Source organism: Tauraco erythrolophus, chromosome 9 (assembly GCF_009769465.1).
Source record: "Tauraco erythrolophus isolate bTauEry1 chromosome 9, bTauEry1.pri, whole genome shotgun sequence".
NCBI lineage: Eukaryota > Metazoa > Chordata > Aves > Musophagiformes > Musophagidae > Tauraco > Tauraco erythrolophus.
The window spans coordinates 4,262,922-4,284,514 of NC_141473.1; the positions used below are offsets into that span (position 1 = coordinate 4,262,922).

At 40.5% G+C, this 21,593-nt stretch overlaps 1 protein-coding gene across 2 annotated transcripts; it reads right to left on the reverse strand.

The window, feature by feature from the left end:
• Nucleotides 1-369: 369 nt before the first annotated feature.
• ABRAXAS2 (abraxas 2, BRISC complex subunit) lies at nucleotides 370-21,055 on the reverse strand. Of its 2 annotated transcripts, XM_086616745.1 has the most exons (9): nucleotides 20,950-21,055; nucleotides 19,989-20,079; nucleotides 16,942-16,978; nucleotides 14,372-14,438; nucleotides 11,123-11,313; nucleotides 10,427-10,546; nucleotides 9,707-9,791; nucleotides 7,527-7,641; nucleotides 370-2,692 (listed from the first exon to the last, which is right to left on the reverse strand). In XM_086616745.1, the coding sequence occupies exons 1-9, from the start codon at nucleotides 21,019-21,021 to the stop codon at nucleotides 2,226-2,228; spliced, it is 1,245 nt and encodes a 414-aa protein (XP_086472871.1). In that variant the 5' UTR covers nucleotides 21,022-21,055; the 3' UTR covers nucleotides 370-2,225. The 2 variants fall into 2 exon arrangements, with proteins under 2 accessions (XP_086472871.1, XP_086472872.1); XM_086616746.1 differs by lacking the exon at nucleotides 16,942-16,978 and having other exon boundaries at nucleotides 11,123-11,188.
• Nucleotides 21,056-21,593: the final 538 nt, after the last annotated feature.

Consider the following 21,593-nt stretch of genomic DNA (forward strand, 5'->3'; position numbering starts at 1 on the left):
CAACACTGTGATTTTTAACAGGACTGTCATGAAAACAGCAAAGTCCATTCACATCTATTTTTAACAGAATGTTATCTGAATTAAAATAAAGAAAAAAAATCCACACCCTTTGTTCTTATGAGTAAGCAGTCACAGCAAAAGAAAGCACCTGCAGATAGGCACTAGCCTGGACAGCATGATTACATACTCCTCCCCCTCCAATCACCTACATGTTATATGTAAAAGCAAGCAGAATTTAAGACATTTATTGTTATTAAGAGATTCCAGAACTCCAGAATCTTTGTATCAGAGTCATAAGGACGTGCAGCAGGGATGCAACACTGAAAGGTCCAGCACTGCCCTCTCCCCTGCCGTCAAATCCCTCTTAGTCCCACAAACAGACCAGCTTTAACAGATCATTGATTTTGAGCCACGTTTCTACATTGTGGTGAGTTACTTCACTGACACGGAACCTGACAAATATTAAAATATAAGTTACAGGATTAAATAGGATTTTATTGTCACATTTAACTGCTTTGTCAGAGATGTACATTTTGCAGGTTTCTGTGCGGAATAAAAACAAAAACGGTAGTTGCCATCTTGTCAGCTCTCATTTTGACATACAGGCGTGTGTAGCACCTGAGCCTCAGGTGCTCCAGCCAGCCAGAAAGTCCTCTGTTAAATGGACTGCGACGCTCAAAGACAAAATGCACCGAGTTAAGGCTAATGAGAATAACGTAAAATAGTTAAAACCAGACCACTAGGTGTTTAAAGGTGGAAACGCTCGCTAGAAGAGTGGCAATTTTCACATCTCGTTTTTTTCCAAAGTCATTTTGCTTAGTTGAGTACAGGCAAGGAGAGGCTAAGGAACAGACTTTTGCCTACATATAGAATACATACTGCAATTTTAGCCTTTTGTAAATCTGATATATTTGAACTTCTAAGCGACTGCTTTGTTCTTCTGGGTGTAAACCAAAGAAGTGCTTATTGACACCTCAAAGCGATAAATGCTTAAGATGAGGTTATCTTAAAACGTGTATTTTTTCATTTACAGATCAGGGATAGAGTCCAATAATACACACTTCTCAGTGGCACAATTTCACATATTTTGGGCAACGCTAGCATACAAGCAGTATTTAAATAAAAATAAGTGCATCCAAACATGAAATTCTCTAAATATACCACACTTCATTTATCCCAACTGGCAATTTTCTGACAAGAGCTATAATTCAAATTAAAATAATCATTTACACATTTCACCCAGAGGAAGAGAGGTAATAAACCCAGGGGACTCTCCAAACAATCTTCTCCTACCCTATCCCCTACTTATTACATAAAATAACTCATCTAGAAGCGTAAATCCAATATCCAGATGCAAATAAAATGCAAGAAGCAGTCTCTGATGTTTGTAATTTGCAGACTCCAAAGTCCAATCATGATGGAATTTACTACTTCTGTCAGTCATTTACTCCTGTATGTGCACTTTGTATTTATGCTAAAATAACAAATGAGACAATAAGTGAGGCTAGTGTGGCATAAAGTCATTGTAAACCCAGCGAAACCAGAATAATTATATTTATGACATTCATTTGAATGATTTACCAGTCATCCCACCCCCCCCACCCTTTACAGAAAAAAAGGCAACCATCATTTGAAGAGATACACACATTCTGCTAGTAAAAAAAGTTGAAACAAACTCCTTCTCTGCTAAAAGAGCATGCCGATAGAAGAAGGTAGACCACATCTGTTCCAATCAGGCTTCTCACAATTATCAAAATTTCTTTGCTTGTGAAGGCCAATTTGGCTTACCATAGAAAGCTATTTTGAAGGCGGCTGATATAGTTTTCCCTTTCAAAAATTAAAATTCAAGGCATGATAGTGCAAGAGGTAAGTTTTGATTCGAGAACATTGTATGTAGACTGTGCTTAGTTACTACATCCCAATTTATCGTCTTAAAGAAAATACGGCAACAAAAGCTACAAGATCTCTATAAATTTCATTTTGCCTAAATTTACCAGTACATCCATGAACCTCATCAGTATTAGTACAACTTGATTATCCTAATGATTCCATTACAAAACTTGCAAAATGTATCACAAGGTGAATAAACCATCTAGTGCAAGTCTTCTACATTTTTGTGTGCACAGTAATCCTGTGTAGTTCATTTCCTCCAGGTTAAATCCCCAAAATGTCTCTGTAACAATTATGAAAAAACAGTGTCGTGTGGATTTTTTTTCGCCCCCCTATCAAATCTGAGAAGTTTGAGTGTTCCTGGAATCACCATCAGGATGTGCTGAAGGTCGTGAATCCCTTGTCTGTGAGTATTCACTGTCAGATGACTCCGTAGGTTCAAGCAAATTCTCATAATCACTGTCTTCTGATTCATCAACATTGTCACCAACCACTCTTTGGGAAGATGGCATGGACGCTCCATTACCAGAATATTTCAATCCTGCATTTGTGGAAACATAACTGGAAGAACCTACTGCTTGAGGTCGAGGCATAAAAACATTGCTTTCTAGGAGACCGTGACCGACAGTACTTTCTTGACTGGTTGCAGTGAAATCAGAATACGGAGGGGGAGGATCAGAGACATCTGAATCTTCAAGTGTGCAGCCTTCCACAGCAAATCCAGTGTAGGACATTCGTGGAACAAACATTGGTTCCAAGTTATCTGTTGGCATTTGCCTGCTTAAAATTGCTTGCTGCATTCCTACAAAAGCAAAGAAAATCGGTGTGCTTAATGCTTACCTTGCAATACACTCTGCATAACCCAGCTGTAACATACCACGCTCATGCCAGCCCTTGACTGTTCTCTTTTCTTTCTGGTTATTAGTAAATGTTCATCCCTGGCATTGCTTTCAAACTCCAGCACTGGATCTTTTCCTCTCAGCCTCCACTACTCATCCTTGGCAATTCCGACTGTCGTATTGATGACCATATGACACACACTATGCCTAATCGTCATGTCAAATCTTGCTTATTACTACATCCTATTCTTTGAGCTTGACGAAGAGTATCTTCTCTAAATTTAGCAGTACATCCATGAAACTCACCGACTCGATTATCCTGATGATCTCATTTCAAAACCAAAATGTGTTCAGAAAGCAAATAAACCGAATGCAAGTGTGCTCCATTTTTATGTGCATAGTCATCCTGTACAGTTCATTTCCTCCAGTTTAAGTGCCCTAAAAACACAGCTACAGGAAGTTTCCATAACCTGTTGCTCCTTCCACCTCATTTTCTCTGTATTTCTCTGTTCCTTCTCACATTAAAAAGTAGCTATGCTAGGGCTCATCATGCCTGCTCCTCTCCACCTTGTCTTACTCAGTACTGAAAGCTTGACTCAATTTTTATCAGACAGTATCAGCCTCTTCTGTTGATATTACAACTTAAAATCACATCTCTACTTTCTCTTACAATGCCCCTTGTGCTAGAGGACAATCTCATGAACACCAAAGAAACCACCTTGTCTTCCCTCAAATTATTCTTTTAAAGACTGTCCCTCCTCATGTCTGTGATTAGCCTAGCAGGCTGCCAAGACCACTGCATCTCGCTCACCTTCTGCTCGCCAAACCACCTGTACTCACACAGTGTCTCTCATTTAGGTTGCTAACTAGACAGCTGGGCAAGAATCATCTTGTCAACCTTTGTTTCTAGATCCCCAGCAGTGACCCACACTGGTAAGGTATGTTGTTCAACATAGCTGGAAAAGTTGGACACAATCACTGAAATCTGTTCCTCATGAAAAGGCACACATAGTGGGTAAAACCACCACCTCATGTTTTGACTTCTAGGCAATTGTGCAGTTAGACAGGTGCTATAAATAAATTTATCCACTAAGGTATAGGGTCTCTTTCCAATCCATGCAGTTTTAAAAATCCAAGCAAGACCAGAAGCCACGGATACATCTCACTTTTAAGGATTTCAGTGTCTCCATGTTTCATAAAGAACAGACAGTGGCACAAGCACTATGAGGATTAAAAAAAACAGCTGAAAACCTGGTTGAAGAACAATTACAATGGTTAACAGCCACATTGGAAAGAAGCATCAAGATGAAGCTCCCCAGCTCTGCACTGGAACTGTGCTCGCATTAACAACCTAAATGATGGAATTTAATCAGCACGTGCTTATTAAAATTATAGATGGTACTATGCTAGTAATAGCTGCGAGTATAACAGAGTAGCAGAACAGCAATTTCAAAGTCATCTTAGACGAGATGATTCAGAAACTAATTTAAGGAAGACATGCACAGGAATAATGAACTGCACAATCTGCAAAATGAGGAACAGCTACATCCTTCTGCAGAAAAGAAACACAGGTTTACTGTTGATTTATGTAAACTATAAATACCAACGTGCATTACGTGTGCTCAGCTGTTCAGAAACAGTTAAGTGCTATTTCAGTACGTACTGCACTAGTTAAGACTACAACTGGAATGCTGCATCTAATTTTGAACAGCACAGTTTAAGAAATAGAGAAAAACCAGAGAAACTATACAAAAGAGAAGGACTCGTTAGAGGTCTAGATATCATGACCTAAGAGAAAAGACTGCAATAAATTGGATAATTAGAGAAAAGTGAGGAAACAGTTTAAGTCTTTAAACATACATAAGAGGCTGCTGTGGAACAGTAAGCAGAAGGCACCTTAAACTCGAGTATGATACATTAGACATGAGGAAAAACTTCCTTGCAGGAATGTTTGTTAAGCACTGGGATAGACTTAAGTTTTCGACTGGTTTCTAACAGGTTACTAACCTCCAAACATCTGTCAGAATTGACACTGGTATATCTAAAGCTGCCTTGGTGATAGACAAAATGTTGCCAGCTCTACTTAGCATAACACCATACTTCTGGAAAAAGCAAAAATCAGTTAATAGTTGCTTTAATCAAGTCAATGAGGTATCTCTTCAGTAATAAAAAGAGCATATTCCCTCAAGTTTTGAGGAACAAGCTACGTAACAGAATTCCATTTTTGGTCTACGATACTAGAACTACAGTGGGAGATATCCTGGCATCTGGGAAGTGCACAGCACTCGCTGTACCCTAGAACGCACTACTACATTGTGCAAAAGTATTTCAATGATCTGGCAAAAAAAGTCTCAACTGACTTTCGTGCTACAGTGTTGAAGTCATAACCTGCCAAACAAAAGTTTGTAAAAATAACAAGCTTTCACACAATACTACTGCGGGAATTCGAATCAAATGCTCTCTTTTCTTCCAGCTCAGAGAATGATTAACTGGAACATGTGACTCGCTAAAAACAAGGAAATTCTCCTGATATTGAGAAAGTGAGAGAACAGAAGGCCAGCTCAGCATTTAGCTACTCACATCTAAAAATATTACAGAGATATGAGTTGCTTGTTTTCTTGTTTCAGCCCTCATATAATTATCTGCTCTGGCATACATTTTCAGTCCAGCACTCGTATCTCCCTGGTAGGATCCAGAAGCTAGCACCAACTGCTCTTCCTCCTCCTCCACCTTTTGCCATATGGGCTGGGATCAGCTCTGGTCACACTAAATACCCATCTCTACTTCTCACTAGATCCGTAGTAGCAGCTCCCTGGCTGTTGCATCTACAGCCATGCAGGAAGCAGCAGTGACTCATGCCACTTCCATCTTATAAACTGTCTGTGGCTGATGCTGCTCTTCACCTTATCTTTGAGATCCAGAGAAGGAGGAACCTTAGAGAAGTAAGTTGATAGAGCAAAGTTTGCTCTAAAATGCTCACATGACAACAGCACGTTGCAACAGGGGGGGAAATAAAAATATCCAGTAGCAGCAGAGGGGCCTATCGCACAGTTTAGGGCGTTAACCCATCCAAGCCATCTTTTAGTCTCAGATAAAGCTTTGGATAACAAGATACACAAATAATAAACATCATCTTGTAGCTAAAATGACAAAATTTGGTTATTTTCTTATCATTTCAAAACATGGTAAAAAGAGGCAGTGTTTGCTGAAATATGTAATTGCTTATGAATTACTTTTTAAAAGATATTACTTCCCATTTGCCTACTCTCTGCTCCTACTCTCTACCTTCAGTCTTTCTTTGCTCTCACAAATTAAGTTAGATCAGCAATGTCTCCTTGGAAATGTCCAGACTCTTCACAAAACCTATCTACTGCTAAGCAAAAGTCTCCTGAAGTCATATTTAATTTTTAGGAAAGAGGGACAGTGTGGCAACAAGTCAAGCATGCTCACACAGTAGGTCTCACTGATTCAGAAAATTATGGAACAGCAAAATTAACACATACATATTACTGGCCTTTCCTACCAGTCCTAAATATATACTATGAAAACTTGGACTATTAATACAGAATATAGAACTAAGTCTGATAAAACCATGGATTTTTAATGGGACTTATTGGCACCACGGAAACTTAAATCCAATCAACTCAATACTAATGCAGGTCTTCAAATCACAGCAGAAGTGTAATTTCTGCATTCAGAGCTTCTTTTTATAAAGAGAAGGTCGTTATGCTTGTATTGCCTTAAGTAAGAGAATTAACTAATTCAACTTTCTCCAAAATGAATCCCCCCACCACACTGTGAGAAGGCCAATATTTCAGTAGCTTCATGGAATTAAACTAATAATTAAAACTAATGGTACTTGAAATATGAATTTCAAATTGTGTATCATCCCTGGTAAGCAGGCAAATTCCAACAATATTTTGCACTTAAATTGTTTCTACCACTATCTAGCAGGTCCTCCTGAAGACAGAGATGACTTCAAAATGGACTTTTGAGAAGATTTAGTTTAACATTTAAAAGTGGCATTTCAATGATAATCACAGTCATCGCTAAGTCAGCAAATTATGAAAAAAAAAAACACTGACTAAATTAGGATTCAGTAACTGTGAAGTGGGAGAGGAGGATCAAATGTAGATGATCTCCTCTAAATCTCTAGTGAAAAACTGAATACATCCAGTGAAAGCTGCAGATCAAAAGTCACCCAGACAACATTTCCGAGGATCTACATCAGTATTCATCACTTAAGCACTCATTTTCCTTCATTCAGTTTGTCTGTGTCCAGTAATACCACTGCACTCTAACTGGTGCTGGGCTTGTACTTGGGCTTAAGGTTGGGGAGTGGGAAAGGGAATAAAAACGTCAAAAAAACATTGATAGCTACTGGCCTGGAATCGCAGCACCCTGTTTCTATGCAATAATCCAAAAGGAATCTCTCCAGTATTTGGATTTGCTTCTTTCATTCCTGGCTTTGCTCCACTTTTCCCTTCCTACAACCAATCTTTTCCTGTGTTATATCCAGGACTGATTTTCTCCTTCTTTCTCTACAGCTCTGCCTCTCCTGTGTTTTGAGTTTGCTAACACTGGATGACTCCTACAGAAATATCTGCACTATGCATACTTTCACAGTTCTGGTATCACGCAATATAAAACCATCATATATCCTTCCAATGTGATTTTTTTTTTTTTCCTTTTGGTATAAGCTATCAGGAACACAACTCAAAACAATTCCACAAAGCGTTTTGTCCTTACAGCATCTGCTGCTGAAACAACAACAAAAAAAATTAAAAGGCAACTTACTTATTTCTTGTTCTTTTTCATTTTTCTTTTGTGCGATTTGCCTTTTTAACTTGTTTACATCAGCTTGAAAAGATTCAACAACACGTTCACTTTTTTCTACATCTATACATACTGCCTAGGAGAAAAACACAAGATATGCCAAGATTTTGCAAAAATACAGAAAAGACTTCCATGACAACATTAATAAAGCTACTACCAGACCAGAAGCCAATAAAAGCATGAAACCAAGAGCAGGAGTTAATTATATCAGAGCACAACATTCAACCTGAAGATCATTTTCTTTACTGGCTGTTGCTAATTCCCAACTGCTGCATGATAGGAAAAGCATTTCCAAATAATTCATCATTGTAGGAAGATTTGTAATAAGATCCAAAGTTAGCTCCTTCGACTTGGAAGGGACTTGATCTTTTTGGTTTCTTTTTTAAAAAAAAAACAAACCACACTGTTAGCACAATAATGATACTATAATGGCATGGTTTTAAAATGCAGCATAAGAGGTACATCCTTTTGGAGTAGACCAAATTCAAACTGGGGTATGAAACAGTTGACTCGAGACAACTGTCCCAAGCTGATCTCCTAATATCTGTATTAAATAAACAAGACCCATGGACTTTTCAACAACATTTCCCTATACTGGTTAGGAAGTGAAGGTGACATTTTCACAGAAGGATTTAAGTTTAAAACCAGTTCTGGATAATATTGATTTTTTTTTTTTAATCTAAACATGTTACACTAGATATTGTTTATTTCTTCAGAAATTAAGTACTCGCCATTATCATTAAACACAATCAGTTTTGATGAGTATGCAACTCTAAAAGCACTGCTGAGTCTTTAACAGTAAGTCACTAGTCATTTAGGGTTTCTTCTCCGAAAGGTTACTACTAGTGATCTTACCTACAGAATTGAAAAACATGAACTATGCTTTCCGTTCCGTATCTAATTTTAAAAAGTGTATAAAATTTAAAGCCTCCCCTCCCAAGCAACTGGTGAATAATGCAAATAAGTATCTCAGCTGCTTTACCAGAAAAGTTATTTCTAGTCCTGCAACATTCTCTGGGAAAGTCACTTTCCAGATAAGAGTGTCTCAAGTTAGCTAATACCCAAGTTACTTTTAAGCTCTGTAAACAATATACAGCAGCATGATTTACATGATGAAATACAACAAGGTCATGCTTTTAACAGGTAGGAAGACAACTCCCTGATGATGTTCCATTTTCCATTTTTCCAGACGCTAATTCAAACAACAAGAGCACGAAAGGATGTCTGCACTCTTGGCAAAAACAGCACTACCTAATAATACCACTAGCTAATGGGATAGACCTCTGAAAATAAATTTTCACGTCTCCTGAAGCCCGTATGAAAGCTGTTTGCCTTCTCGATGCGAATCACCCATGTTACAAGGCAGGTTAGAAGAAGAAATAGAAGCTTCTCTGTGCAAGCAGGGTCAGGGGATGGCTGGAGCCATCACTGCCTTGTTCTGTGCTGTATGTGCCAACCAGCAAAGCTAAGCTGGAGCAGAGACACAAATCCCTCCAGGGCAGATGTAAGGGGAAAGCCTGGAAATAAGCTGTGACTACAGCACAATTAGCAGATGTGCATGCTCCTGAGGCAGCACAGCTACGCTGCTCTTCACACAGGACAAGCTGTGAATTGACAAGCTTACATTTAGTAGATTTGACACTCGAGGCACTTTCAGATGCTTTGCCACATTTGGAGCAGGATTCACTCATGCTCTACACAAAACATTCACAAGTTTTAACAGATGGAGCTCTCTTTGCTGCATGCTACATACCAAGAGCCAGGAGTCATTTTTAAACTCACACAGGCAAGCCTTTAAACCTGTGCAAATCCCTACAGCCTTCAGCAAGGCTTTTCTTCAACGCACATGCTTAAAAGAAGCTGATGTCTCTCAGAAATCACTAAGAATTAAAATACTCTTACTTGCAAAAGAGAAAGAGTTGATGGTATTTGTATCAACCCCTTTCACAGCAGCCACTGCAAATGCACACGTTTAATAATGAAATGTGCCAGTTTCTATTCAAGTCAGCAGTTTGAGTTTCTTACTGTGTGTGATAAACAGTTTATGAGCTCTGAAAATCTCCATCTCCTCCACTCTTGGTTTAACCAAAGCACAAAAGATGCCACACACATGCTGAGCAATATTAAATAGAGCAAGTTACCTGTACTTTTTCCTGAAGTGCATTATAAACCTGATATATAGCCCTGATGTCCTTCATCACTCCATCTTTGTCAAAAAAATCAGTACTAAAAAAAGAGAAGAAATCATTAGTTAGAAAAAACAAGAAAAGATTCTAGCTCATGCTGTCTTTGAATTGCTGTTAAGCAGTCTATCACTATTTTTCTAAAATGCATTTTACTTTATATTTCTAAAAATGTACCATGCTCTCAAGAACCAAAATTCCTTCTGGAACAACAGATTCCTATTTGAATGAGATTAAACTTATGTAGAAATCTTTAACCTTGTATAATTTCATTGTTGACAGTCAGAAGAGCTACTTTGCATTTACAGCCTTTAATTAAATGATTTAAAAAAAAAACCACAAGACTTCAACACTTCCAAATCAGAGTCCAAGTTTTAAAGAGAGCTTGAGCACAAAATTCCTTGAGAAAAAAAAAAAAAAAAAAATCAAGTCAGAATCCTCCAGCCAGAAGGCCCACAGCACCAACTGGCCGTATTAACTCTCCTTTTCTTATCAGTGCACCAAGCTCCCTTTGTTTTTCCAACAGATTAGATTCTAAGCAGAAAAAGAGCACTAGGAACCAGCCATTCTCCTCCAGAACTAGGTTCTTCCTGCTTGAAATTACTTATACTAATCTTTGGAAGGTAAAGAAGGTAGAGCTTGATGACTGTACTTCATTTGCAAAGGAAAAATCCTTACCCGTGTTCCTTAATAACTTTGGCATAATTCTGAGAAGTATTTGGCACTGAAGAAACTTTGTATTCCTGTTGACTAGTGTTGCCTAGATTTGGAATAGTAAGTGACACCCTTTGATTATACCTGTAGAGAAAGTTTAGAAAGAGTTCTTAATTCATATTCAAAAGATTATTTGCAATAACCTTGATATTATCCCATCTCTCTGAGGATCCCAACTCGTCTAATTTTAAAGCTTCTGCGTTAGGTTTATTATAAAGCTGCTAAATATTAGAAGTTGTGTCCAAAATAAACACATGATCAAAAACTCCCTTGAGATGGACCTAACTCTGAACCTCTTAGAACCTGTTAGTCGTTCATTCAAACTACCACAGATACAAGAAGGGTCAACTACATTCAGGTCTGTTATACAAAACATGGTACTGACATCTGACTTCTCTTAAAATCTGGGTTTTTTTGTGGTCTGAAGATTTAAAGACTGAAAAGAACTTTTGCTCACCCCAAAACTTTAATTTATAAATGTCTTGCACAGGAAAAAAAAGCTATCATCGCTAACAGTTGTACACCAAGGCATCATTTGACAAACACAATGCCTTCTTTACACGTAATTGGACAAACTCCAAAATAGTTTACGGTACAAAGAAGAGCAATAAGAAGCAGAACATAAAAACGAGGAGTGGTTTGTATATAGAGATGGTTTACCTTCGGTTTGGTCTGAAGAGCACATATTCTAAAGCATGTGTTGAGTTATTTGCAGTGGAAATGAAGCTGAAGAGAAGGAAGACAAGATCAGGCACTCCAAGAATGTGTGTCAGCTGTTTATGAATGATGTGTTCTCTGTATGACATTTGCTGCTGAGTGTTTCTCCTAAACCTGTACCATCCAATAACGTTCTGTAATCAAAGTACATCGGGAAAAAAAACAAAGTATTAACTGAGAGAGACACATTTACCTTCCAATAATAAAGCTGCCAACGCTGGGGCACCATGTGAGTTTGCTACATTACAACAAAATCAGACTGAATTACTAGAGGCTTGCCCCTATTAAATAACCCAAAACAAGTGACATCCTGTTACAACACAGCTCTTAATTGCTCAACCTTATTGTGCTACAAACACCTGCGCGTCCTCAGTGGCATTCAGGATCCCACTTCCAATATACTGGAGCGGGTCCAAACAAGGCCATGAAGATGATCCGAGGGCTGGAGCACCTCTGCCATGGAGACAGGCTGAGAGAGTTGGGGCTGTTCAGCCTGGAGAAGAGAAGGCTCCGGAGTGATCTTGTTGCAGCATTCCAGTACCTAAAGGGGCCTACAGGAAAGCTGGAGAGGCTTTTGTCAAGGGCATGTAGTGATAGGACAAGGAGCAATGGCTTTAAACTGAAAGAGGGGAGATTTAGATTAGATATAAGAAAAAAAAATTTCACTCTGAGGGTGGTGAGGCACTGACACACGTTGCCCAGAGAAGTTGTAGATGCCCCATCCCTGGAAGTATTCAAGGCCAGGTTGGATGAGGCTTTGGGCAACCTGGTGCAGTGAAAGGTGTTCCTGCCCATGGCAGGGGGTTGGAACTAGATGATCTTTGAGGTCCCTTCCAACCCAAACCATTCTACGATTCTATACTCCAATTGGTTAATTTTAGCAACAGACCTTGGAGCATCTTCAAATTATTAGAGCTGAACTGTTTTCAAACCCAGCAGATGAGGGGCTTCTTTAGCCTAAATATCTCAACTGCCTATCCACTGGTATTGATTTGTAAGACCTTTCCAGTGCTTCGCAAACATATTTGCCAATTCACGTCTGTTCACGAGACATATGGGACTAATCTGCTGCAAACAGCCATAAAATCATCTCATTGTGTATTTAACTGTGAAAGACTCTTACGCACATCAGATAAGACCAATTCTAATTCAATGATTGTTTTGAATACAACACGCATTAAACTCCTTTACTTCATGCAAACTAGCATCTAATTTAAGAGATTAATGAAAAAGGACACATCATTAATGATTTGGTGTAGGAAGAGGCCCAGGAATAGGCACTATTGTGTAGTGATGTATTAAGACTACACGTATATATTCAGTGAAATACAGCAGATTCTACACATTAAACAATATGATGATAAAAAAATGGAAGCATTGTTTTTAACTTTTTATGGTAAATTTCTGCAATTACTTAGGCTGAACGTAATAAAAATGTGCTTATTTGCTAACAAAACAGAACACAAGACTGTCCTGGTTCCCAGACAGCATATTTCTTTTTTATATTGCCATTATGACAAGTAACATCAATAAATCTGTAGTGCTTTAGCCACATGGCACTTGCAAGTTTTAATTTCTCCAGTTTTGCCTGCTTTCTGACCACAGATAATGCATCTTGCCAGGGTCTCCCTGCAAGACCGGTCCTAACAAAATAAAATTCAACTCAAAACTAGGAGGAAAGCATTTTTAAACTGTATTTTTTGCCTTGTCTCCTGAAGGGGAACTTCATATGCTCTGTAGTGTTCTAGGGTAGAGTTACAGGGTAACAGAATTCAGGATCTGAGACTGGAAACTCACTTCATCATGAGCATAAAGATGTACATGTCTATACGTATAAATATACACACAAAGCACCTATGCACTAAGCATAAATACATTCATATACACAGAGGAGTTTATTCTGAGAACATTTGCTGGAAAGAAGAGACAAGAAAAAAAAAAACACTACAATGATCAGTGTTGCAGAAGCTGCACAGATTTAGGACTTGCTTCCCTAAAGATCCCTCCTCAACTCAAGCCTTGTCTGTAAGCAAAATTCCACAATTCAGGTGGGTGAGGTGGACAGAAAGTCCAGACTGCAAATTCAACCAGCAATTGAGCAAATGTCATGACACACTTTGCATAATGATGATCAATCCATACAGCAGGCATTCTTATTCAGATCAGAGTAGTGAAAGTTACACTGCAGTCACCTGGAGAGGACAGAAACCCCAAAAGCCCAACAGGTCATGCCTCGACAGTCAGCTCTGCTACTAGTGAAATGCAACCGGCAGCTGGAATGACACTGGTTTGCTGCTGTTTTGTAAAATAAATAAAGCAATAAAAAAAAGTTCTTGTTTTAACCACCCCTACTTTTTGCTAGCTCTGGCACTAACGAGACCTTGTGAGCCAAATTCCTGCACCAGCTATGCTTTTCTGCTAGGTCCAACAAGGTGCACAGCTGCCACAAATTGCATCATGAAAGTCAGTCATCCATCCTTTTGCCGGAGCAAGCTGGCTGGTGGATTCCTTTCCCTAGACAAAGAACCACACCTTCAGCTCTGCTCTTTGATGTATCAGTTCAGGAGAACTTCTGAATCAATTATTCAGTAATTAGAAAGACAGTGCACTACAAGTACAGAATGAGATGAAACATTGAATCAAGGTTTGACTCTTCTCCAAACAACAACTAAAATTTCATCTCCTGAATACCAGTTGCGCTACTAACAACACGTGTGACGTAAAGCTATGACAACAGTGGACACAACTGATAGAACAGTCTTCCCAGTTGAAAACTGACAGTGCAAAAACCTCAATTACAAGGCTGTATCACGACAGCTCTTTTAAACGAACTCTTTGGAACAGGTTTTCAGATCAGCCACATTTTTGTTGGCTTCGGCAGCAGAGTACACAATCATTACGCTCCATGTTCAGCTCAGAAATTTGAGTGGGTTAATATTAGCCCTTCATTTTTGGGGAACCTGAACTTAAATCCTTTGCATTTCTTCAGGGAATTTAGATATTGTCCCCAATCTAACCTAAGTACCACAAATCCACAAACTTCTGTACAGGATTAGGCTTTGGTCAAAACAAACCATCAGACTGGTGAATGAAAATATTTCTTCCTGTTAATTAGTTGTTTGTTTTCCAAAATCACTCTTTCTAATTACAGACTCTAATGACAAGAACAGGAGGAAAAGATAGAAAACTTACTTTTCTTCGGTCTTTAAGAATCCTGTCCAAACTCTCCTCATTAACCTTGCCTGCATAGTCATAAAAGCTTGAACCAAAAAAGAAGAGAGAAAGGTAGGTAAATAGTTTACACAGACATTATACATGAAGTAAATAATTTAGACTTTGAGTATTCTTCAAATAGATGGCATTTGATACATTACAAAGCAGCTTCTACTGTTTTATCTGTATCAACATAGGTCAGGATTCACTCCACCTGCTGAAGATACCCAGCTCAGGAGCAGCCAGAAGCCTAAGTGGACTGCACAGCTAATAGCTGCTCACAGAGGAAGGTGCAGTGTTTAAATCACATGTGTAAGACTAGCTGGTGCAAAAACTCTAATCCCTTTTAAACCAGTAATGACATACAAGATGCCTGTAATTATTAGTTTTAAAACGCTTTCATTGCACACATCAGTTTGGTGCCTAGTATTTCACTGACAGCCCCTATAACAAGGGGTATGTACATAAATGGAGCGTGTAAATTTATTTTAACCAGCATTTTGTAAAACCTTGCTTCAATAATAAGAGGCCTACCTGCCACAGAAAAAAGGAAAGCAGGGCCATTTTACACGCAACTATAAATCAATTTCTTGAGCTCCAGTCCTGCAATTAGACTCACACGATTGAGCCCTTGAAACCAGAACAGTTACATGCAGGTCAGCAACAATCCAAAGCATTGTGTTCTTTCCATACGGTGCTGCTTGCAGAACTGAGGCCCAAGCCCTGACAAGTTGTTATTTTGAGGACACAACAGATTTAAGTATTTATAAACCTATCTACACAGACAGGTTTATAAATTCAAGTAGATCACACTGCATGGTAAAAGGAGAAACATTTGAACATAGACTCCTCCTTGACTTACCTGCCAAGTCCTTAGTCTCTTTCAAGAGCTGATATCACTAACACCTAAAGCAGTGCAGGAAAACACCCTGTTTTAGAGGTCTATGATCTCAACTCTTGTGTGGGGGGTAAAAAAAAACACAATAGAAAATCCTGAGCTCAGTACTTGGCTGGTAAATAAGGGTGGAAATCAAATTTGGTTTAAGATGCAAGTCATTTTGAATATTAGGATTACAACTAATGACTAATTTGAGATACTACATAGTATTGCATAATCTTTTCAATTCATGTTCACAATATTTACATTTTCTTGTGAGCAGCAGATATCCAATTCTTCCTCTTTCTATGCTTGATAATTTTCTTATGGGATGAGCCACTAGTATGTAATGAAACACCTTCATTTGAAAACTGCACAGACAGAGAAGTCAGTCCTTTTAAAATCCTTGCTTCTTAATTCCCACATGTTGGTCAAAGCACTGGAATCAAGCCTATTATACTCGGCATCGGCAGTGCCAGAACACAGCGCAGATGAGCAACAGCCCTTCTCAGACTGGCTATACTTAAGGCAAAAGGATAAGGTAGAATGCCCCAAAATCAGCATCTGCTACAACTAAAGGAGCAGAGAGCCCAACAGCACGCTCTGGTACTGATAAAGGCTGTGTGAGCCATGAGAGTTTCCCCTGTGCTCTGCAGAAAATTCATTGGTTTTCTCGTGCAGAAAGCACGCAGTGAAATACAGACTCCTTCCCCTTCCTCCATCAGCTCAGTTCCTAACAACCAATTTCTCAACTGGGGAGAAGCAGCAAACGGGATCAGTTTTGATATGTGCTGCACAAAGCATCGCTAGGAACCAGAAATAGTCTGCTAGACACTGGGATGTTATCTTGATGTGCAGAATCTCCAGCATTTAAATAACTGGGTTAAGAGTACCCTCTCTGTAATTATCAGCAGGCAAATGATAGACTGCAGCTTTCCTCTCTAGTGTAACTCATGCCAATCATAATATCTAAGGCACTGTGTCTTCTTAATTGCCTGGAAATCTCTAAATAAAGACACGAGGAGATTAATCGGGAATTCCCTCTACAAAGAATTTCTAGTTAGCAATTTAGAAGCCATCACTGAATAACAAGAGAAATAGATGGAAGCTGCCAAACAGAATATATTAGACCTATATTTCATTTAAATTCTGGAGTACAGGAGATCAGAAGGCAAAAAACCCTAGTAAGTTGAATGTTTCAGAACAACTGCAAGTTAGTACAACTACCTACAAAACAACTTGTTAACCCAGCAAGCTACTAAGGTGTTTTGTGACCCACCAGGTCCAAGCAGACCTAGCCTAAGACTACAAGAATTTAAATTGGTTTTGACATTCGTCCTAATTATCAGAGTGATATGATTTGATCTGACTGCTATCCTGCCTCCACTAACTACATGAGGTAGAAATTCAAAGAGAGGGAGAAATAAGCCTGTACTAGCTATCTCAGCACACTTTCTAACTGAACATTTTATATTAAGGTAAGTACTACTAAAACTGTAAACTCATAATTTCACTGTCACGGCTGGTGCCATTTACACATATTCCTTTAATGTAATCTGATGAGCAAACAGTGCAAACATGGGTAGGTACGTTTGAAATGCTAATATATTTCAGTGAGCTCCCTATTTTTATATTCTGCAGCCAACACAGGAAGACAACAGAAAACGCTTACCTAAAGAGTTTTGAACAAGGTTCATGGTTATGGATTTCTGCAACAACAAACAAACAAAAAAAAATAAAGATACATATGTTCAAGTGCTCAAGGTAAAGAGAAATTAGTGGCATCTCTTGCATGAACTTTCCACATCACAGCTACTGAGCAAATAAACATTTGTGTCTGGCCAAACCCTGCCCTTAATACCTCAACAACATTTGATGACACAGCACCATACCCAGAAAACGAGCTTCTCTTCCTAATCTGCCATTTTACAGAGGAAAATATTTTAACAATAAGCAAGACACACTTGCTCAGAGACACACAGATATATCTGAGGCACAAATACACACTTTTGATACTATTTTATAGTTGTAACCCCCTCACAAAGGCATTTATGATTTTTTTTTTTTTTTAATGCGTCTTTCCACAACAGTTCACTTGCATTCGTGTACTCTGGTTATTACAGCTGCAATGAATAAAAAAAGGGATGGGGAAGAGAATCACTGGAATGTTATACATTGGAGTATTTAACCAGGCAAGGCAAATAGAATCTGTGATGAGAAAAGGAGTTAAATGCCACTCCGAAACAGTTAGCTGCCATTTATAATTCTGTTATATGAAGTATCAGGAAGTCACAGCAGTGGGGTTTTTTTTCATTGAAGAGGTTGTAATAAATGCTAAGATGCTTATTTAAGCAGCAAAAGTTGTAACATGTCGATAATCTCAGAGGAGAGCACGAAAAGAGCCAAAATCCAATCCACACTATCTCCCTAACACAAGCACGACTTGGTGGTGTTTAGTACATCTTTAAACTTTCATAAGTTTTTTCAGGCATAACTTTTGCCTGAAGCTGTATTTGTCCAGACTGAACAGCACTTTTGTAGCAGTAATATTTCAAGCTCCTACATTAGAACCCGGCTGGAATGTTTAGCAACAACTTTGTTTAGACTCTTCCTTCCTGGAGAGTGACTCACCACCTGCTGTTCTGAAAGTCACAGGCTGCTCCCAACTGCAATCTCAGCAGAGTCGGAATCAGATCTCAGCTCCCAAGAACAACAGACTACACACATTAGCATATCAGCATATTTATCCACCATCAAAACAGGGCTCCGAACACCCACGGCAGGCGTACTGCCTGAGAAACTGTGTGTTTTCACTGGCAAGGCCTCTTCACCATGCTGCTGTTGCAGTTACTTACACTTTTAAACAACTCCAAGTAAAGTATCAACCCTGTATTTTCACACTGGCATGCAGGAATCTGTGGAAATGATTTGCTAAGCAAAGCCAGTAAAGTTTAACTATTCCAGCTTAGACCAATTTCTTCCAGCAAATATGTTGATCACAATTACTGAGAAGATAGACTTGATCCCTGGGTTATTATATCGCTGCACAGGCCTTGACTTTTGAAAAGCAGGAAGGAACAAGGCTACTGCTCAGCACATGTGAAGCAGCCATCATTCTAAATTTAATTAGCTTATTTTTTTTATATATATAGTACATATACTATATATACACACGTATACTCAAGCACCACCACTGAGCTTTGAGACAGCAGACATGCAAGAACGTTAAAACTCATCCGTGTCAACGGGGCCACAAAAGTGCCAATCTCAGCTCATGAGCTGAACTGGGAGTTCAAGAGCCAATGCTGATGAAGAAACATTGAAGTAAAAATCTGGTAAACAAAAAACATCCAGATCATCTCTGGGAGGGATGGGGGGTGGGGGGGTGGGTTGTTTGCGTGTGCATAACTTCCCTTTTCAGAAAATAACTGTGACCAGGAACGTGACAAAAGAGTGTCTAAAAAGGGGATGATTTTAATGCCACAACCACTTGGTTTGCAAAGCCACGCTGAGGCTGCAGCTGTTGACATTACTGCAGTACGCCGTCGACAACAACTAAGATCAGTTCCCACCCAATGGTCACGTCTAGTTTTGTCCCAACAGGCACAGCTATCAGCTGGCCTTCCTTTAAACAACACTTTGAGAGTGATTATAGACACACACAAAAAATCCTACACCTTTATTTTTTGTCATTTAGCTCAATTAATTAATTGCAATTAATTGACACTTCATACAGGCAATTTATCACCCATCTTTCCTTAGAAATAACCAGAACAGGCAACTACTTAACCCTTCTAGATTCTTGTATACACAACCACCACCACTTTAAGGTGGCAAGTATCTTGAGATGCAACATAATGTCGCACAGATCTTTAGCTCTGTATTGGAAACAACATTTGGGAGTCAACTGCTAGATGTTTGTGTATGAGCTAAGCCTCACTCAGGTGCTGCTGTGTCACCTAGTATCAGGTCCATGAAGCCAGGTACATACACATTTGGGCTTTTAAAGAAGGTTTTTGTGTATTTTAGCATCAGGTTATATGTATGCATACAAAAAAAAAGGCTTTTTTTTCTCAGGGGTTTCCTATTTTCTGTAATCCACAGAGCTAAAATCACGCAACAGCATCTCACTCGTGTATAAAAATACCTACTTCAACCAACAGCACTTAACAGTAAGATCTTAGACCTCCTTTCACTTTTCACAGCAAGCACCAATCAGCGATACGGTAAGGACATGTGCTTATCAATAAAGTAAACTGTTTGACAAATATTCCTTCGTCAATCTTGCTGTGACAGTTTATGTCATCAACCACCAGCCGTTCATCCAAACCCTCTACTGGAAATTTGCTCCCTTTCAGCTTTAGTAAATCAAGCAATGCACTCATTTTATTTGGACAATCACATCAAGCAGTAAACTCCCTTCAGAATCAAAACCCAAATTAATAATTTCTCCACCAAAGAACGCGGATAACTGTCACAACAAATGATCTTTTCTTCACAAAAGGAGATCCATAAAAACCCCTTATCTAGCAGAGGACCGTTCCCTTTCCTCACACCTCAACCACAAACACACAAATCCTGTAGCAAACGTGATTTTTTTAAGACTAGAACATCTTGTGCTGGTGTCATAAGTGAAGTAATTCTTACTGAATTGTTGTACTGAAAATTGAAAAACTGAACAGTGCTTTTTTCAGAATTTCTCAAAGTTCTCTTACTTACCAATCACTTGTAGAAATTCAGTGTTGCTGATCTGCGAATCACTAATGCTAAAGGTCTCTTCTTGTCTCACCTCTCCTAGCAGAAATCCTTCCTACAATTTCAAGGGGAAAAAAAAACACAAACAAAACAAAGACTAAAAATAGAAAAAAACACCCACTACAGTAATTTACCGTAGCTTTCTTAGTATTAAAAGGAAGAATTAAACAAAAAATTTAGATTAAAGACATATCGGAGATGCAGTAGCTATAACCTGTCCTTAGCTTTACAGAGGCTGATCTTCTGATTTACCAACATCCTTTCACAACGCTACAGGAACAGGCTGCCCAAAACTCCCATTCCACCGAAAGCTACAGCCCACACAAGGCGGACACAGCAGTCCCGGCTGCACAGACCCGCAGAGGATGAGGAGGAGGCCGGAGCAGGAGGCACTGCATCACTGCCGCTCCGTTCCCTCAAAGCCGAGGGAAAGCGGAGTTTGCTCCTGCAGCGCCTTACTCCAATTTACACCCGGAGAGCGGGCCGGACTCTGAGCAACACCAGGGACCATGAAACTCAGGAGATGGCTTAAAGTTATCTTTTATTCTCCATCCCCGCCCAAAGGAGGAAGGAGAACGAGCAGGAATCGGCGGTCCTGCAGCCGAGGAGGGGTCACCGGTGCTGCTGCGCCAGCGCCACCGGGATGTGCGCGCAAACACCCGCGGCTTCCACACGCGTTCCCCGCCCCCAAACCCCCTCCCGCGCCCCCCGCCAGAGCCCCGCGCCCGCCCGGCGGTGCCCCGCTGCCCCGCGGGGGGGGGGGCTGCCGGTCACCCCCCGCCCTCCCAAGCCGGGACCGGGCGGCACCCCGCGGCCCCCGCCGGTGAGAGGCACCTCGACGCCGCCGGCAGAAGCCGAGCGGGGCCGCGACCCCCGGCCGGGGCCCGGCCGGCGGCGCGGGGCGACGGCGGCCCCAAGAACCTACGTGGTCGGCGCTGCTGTTGGCGCTGCAGTAGCAGACGGAACTGAACGTGTAGCCCGAGATGCAAGCCGCCATGACGGAGACCACCGCCGCCGCCGTCGAGCCCACAAGGCACCGCGCGCGCCCGCGGGGCCCGCCCGCTTCCGGCGGCGCTGCGGGGGCTCCTGGGAAGTGTAGTCCCGTGCCGCAAAAGAAAAAAAAGGCAGCCCAACTTTCGGCTGTGATTCTGCAAACGGCGTCCGGTCAGTGACACCTCGCGCCGCTGGGAGCCCCACGGGTGCCGGCGGGCTTCGCTCCAGCGCGGATTCCTCACGGAGATATCCAGCGGCAGCGCTGCCTGCTCCGGATGCCAGAATTATCGCTGGTTTGGGAACAAGTTACGGGGCGCGGCATCCGGGCGCCTTGCGAGAAGCCTCGGGAAAGCAAACGCGTTTGCGGAGTTTGCAATTCAGGAACAACGAGGCGCGTAAATCCTTTTTTAAAAGGTTGCGCCGATTTTAAGCGATCCATATGGATTGCGGTGATGAAAATTCGGCCGTTCGGAGCGTTACCGTTTCTTAGCAACGAAACTATAACACCTCGGGGTTTTTGCGGGGACCGGCTCCGCCCCGCCCGCACGGCGCCGCGCTCCCCGCGCCACCCCCACC

What these genes read in the sequence shown, in the direction of transcription:
- ABRAXAS2 (XM_086616745.1), bottom strand. Translation starts at nt 21,021, where the DNA reads ATGGCGGCTTGCATCTCGGGCTACACGTTCAGTTCCGTCTGCTACTGC. An exon ending in CCTTGTTCAAAACTCTTTAG is followed by an intron (nt 14,439 to 16,941) that starts GTAAGCGTTTTC and finishes TTTTGGTTCAAG; the next exon opens with CTTTTATGACTATGCAGGCA. An exon ending in AAAGTTATTAAGGAACACGG is followed by an intron (nt 9,792 to 10,426) that starts GTAAGGATTTTT and finishes CTCTTTTTTTAG; the next exon opens with TACTGATTTTTTTGACAAAG.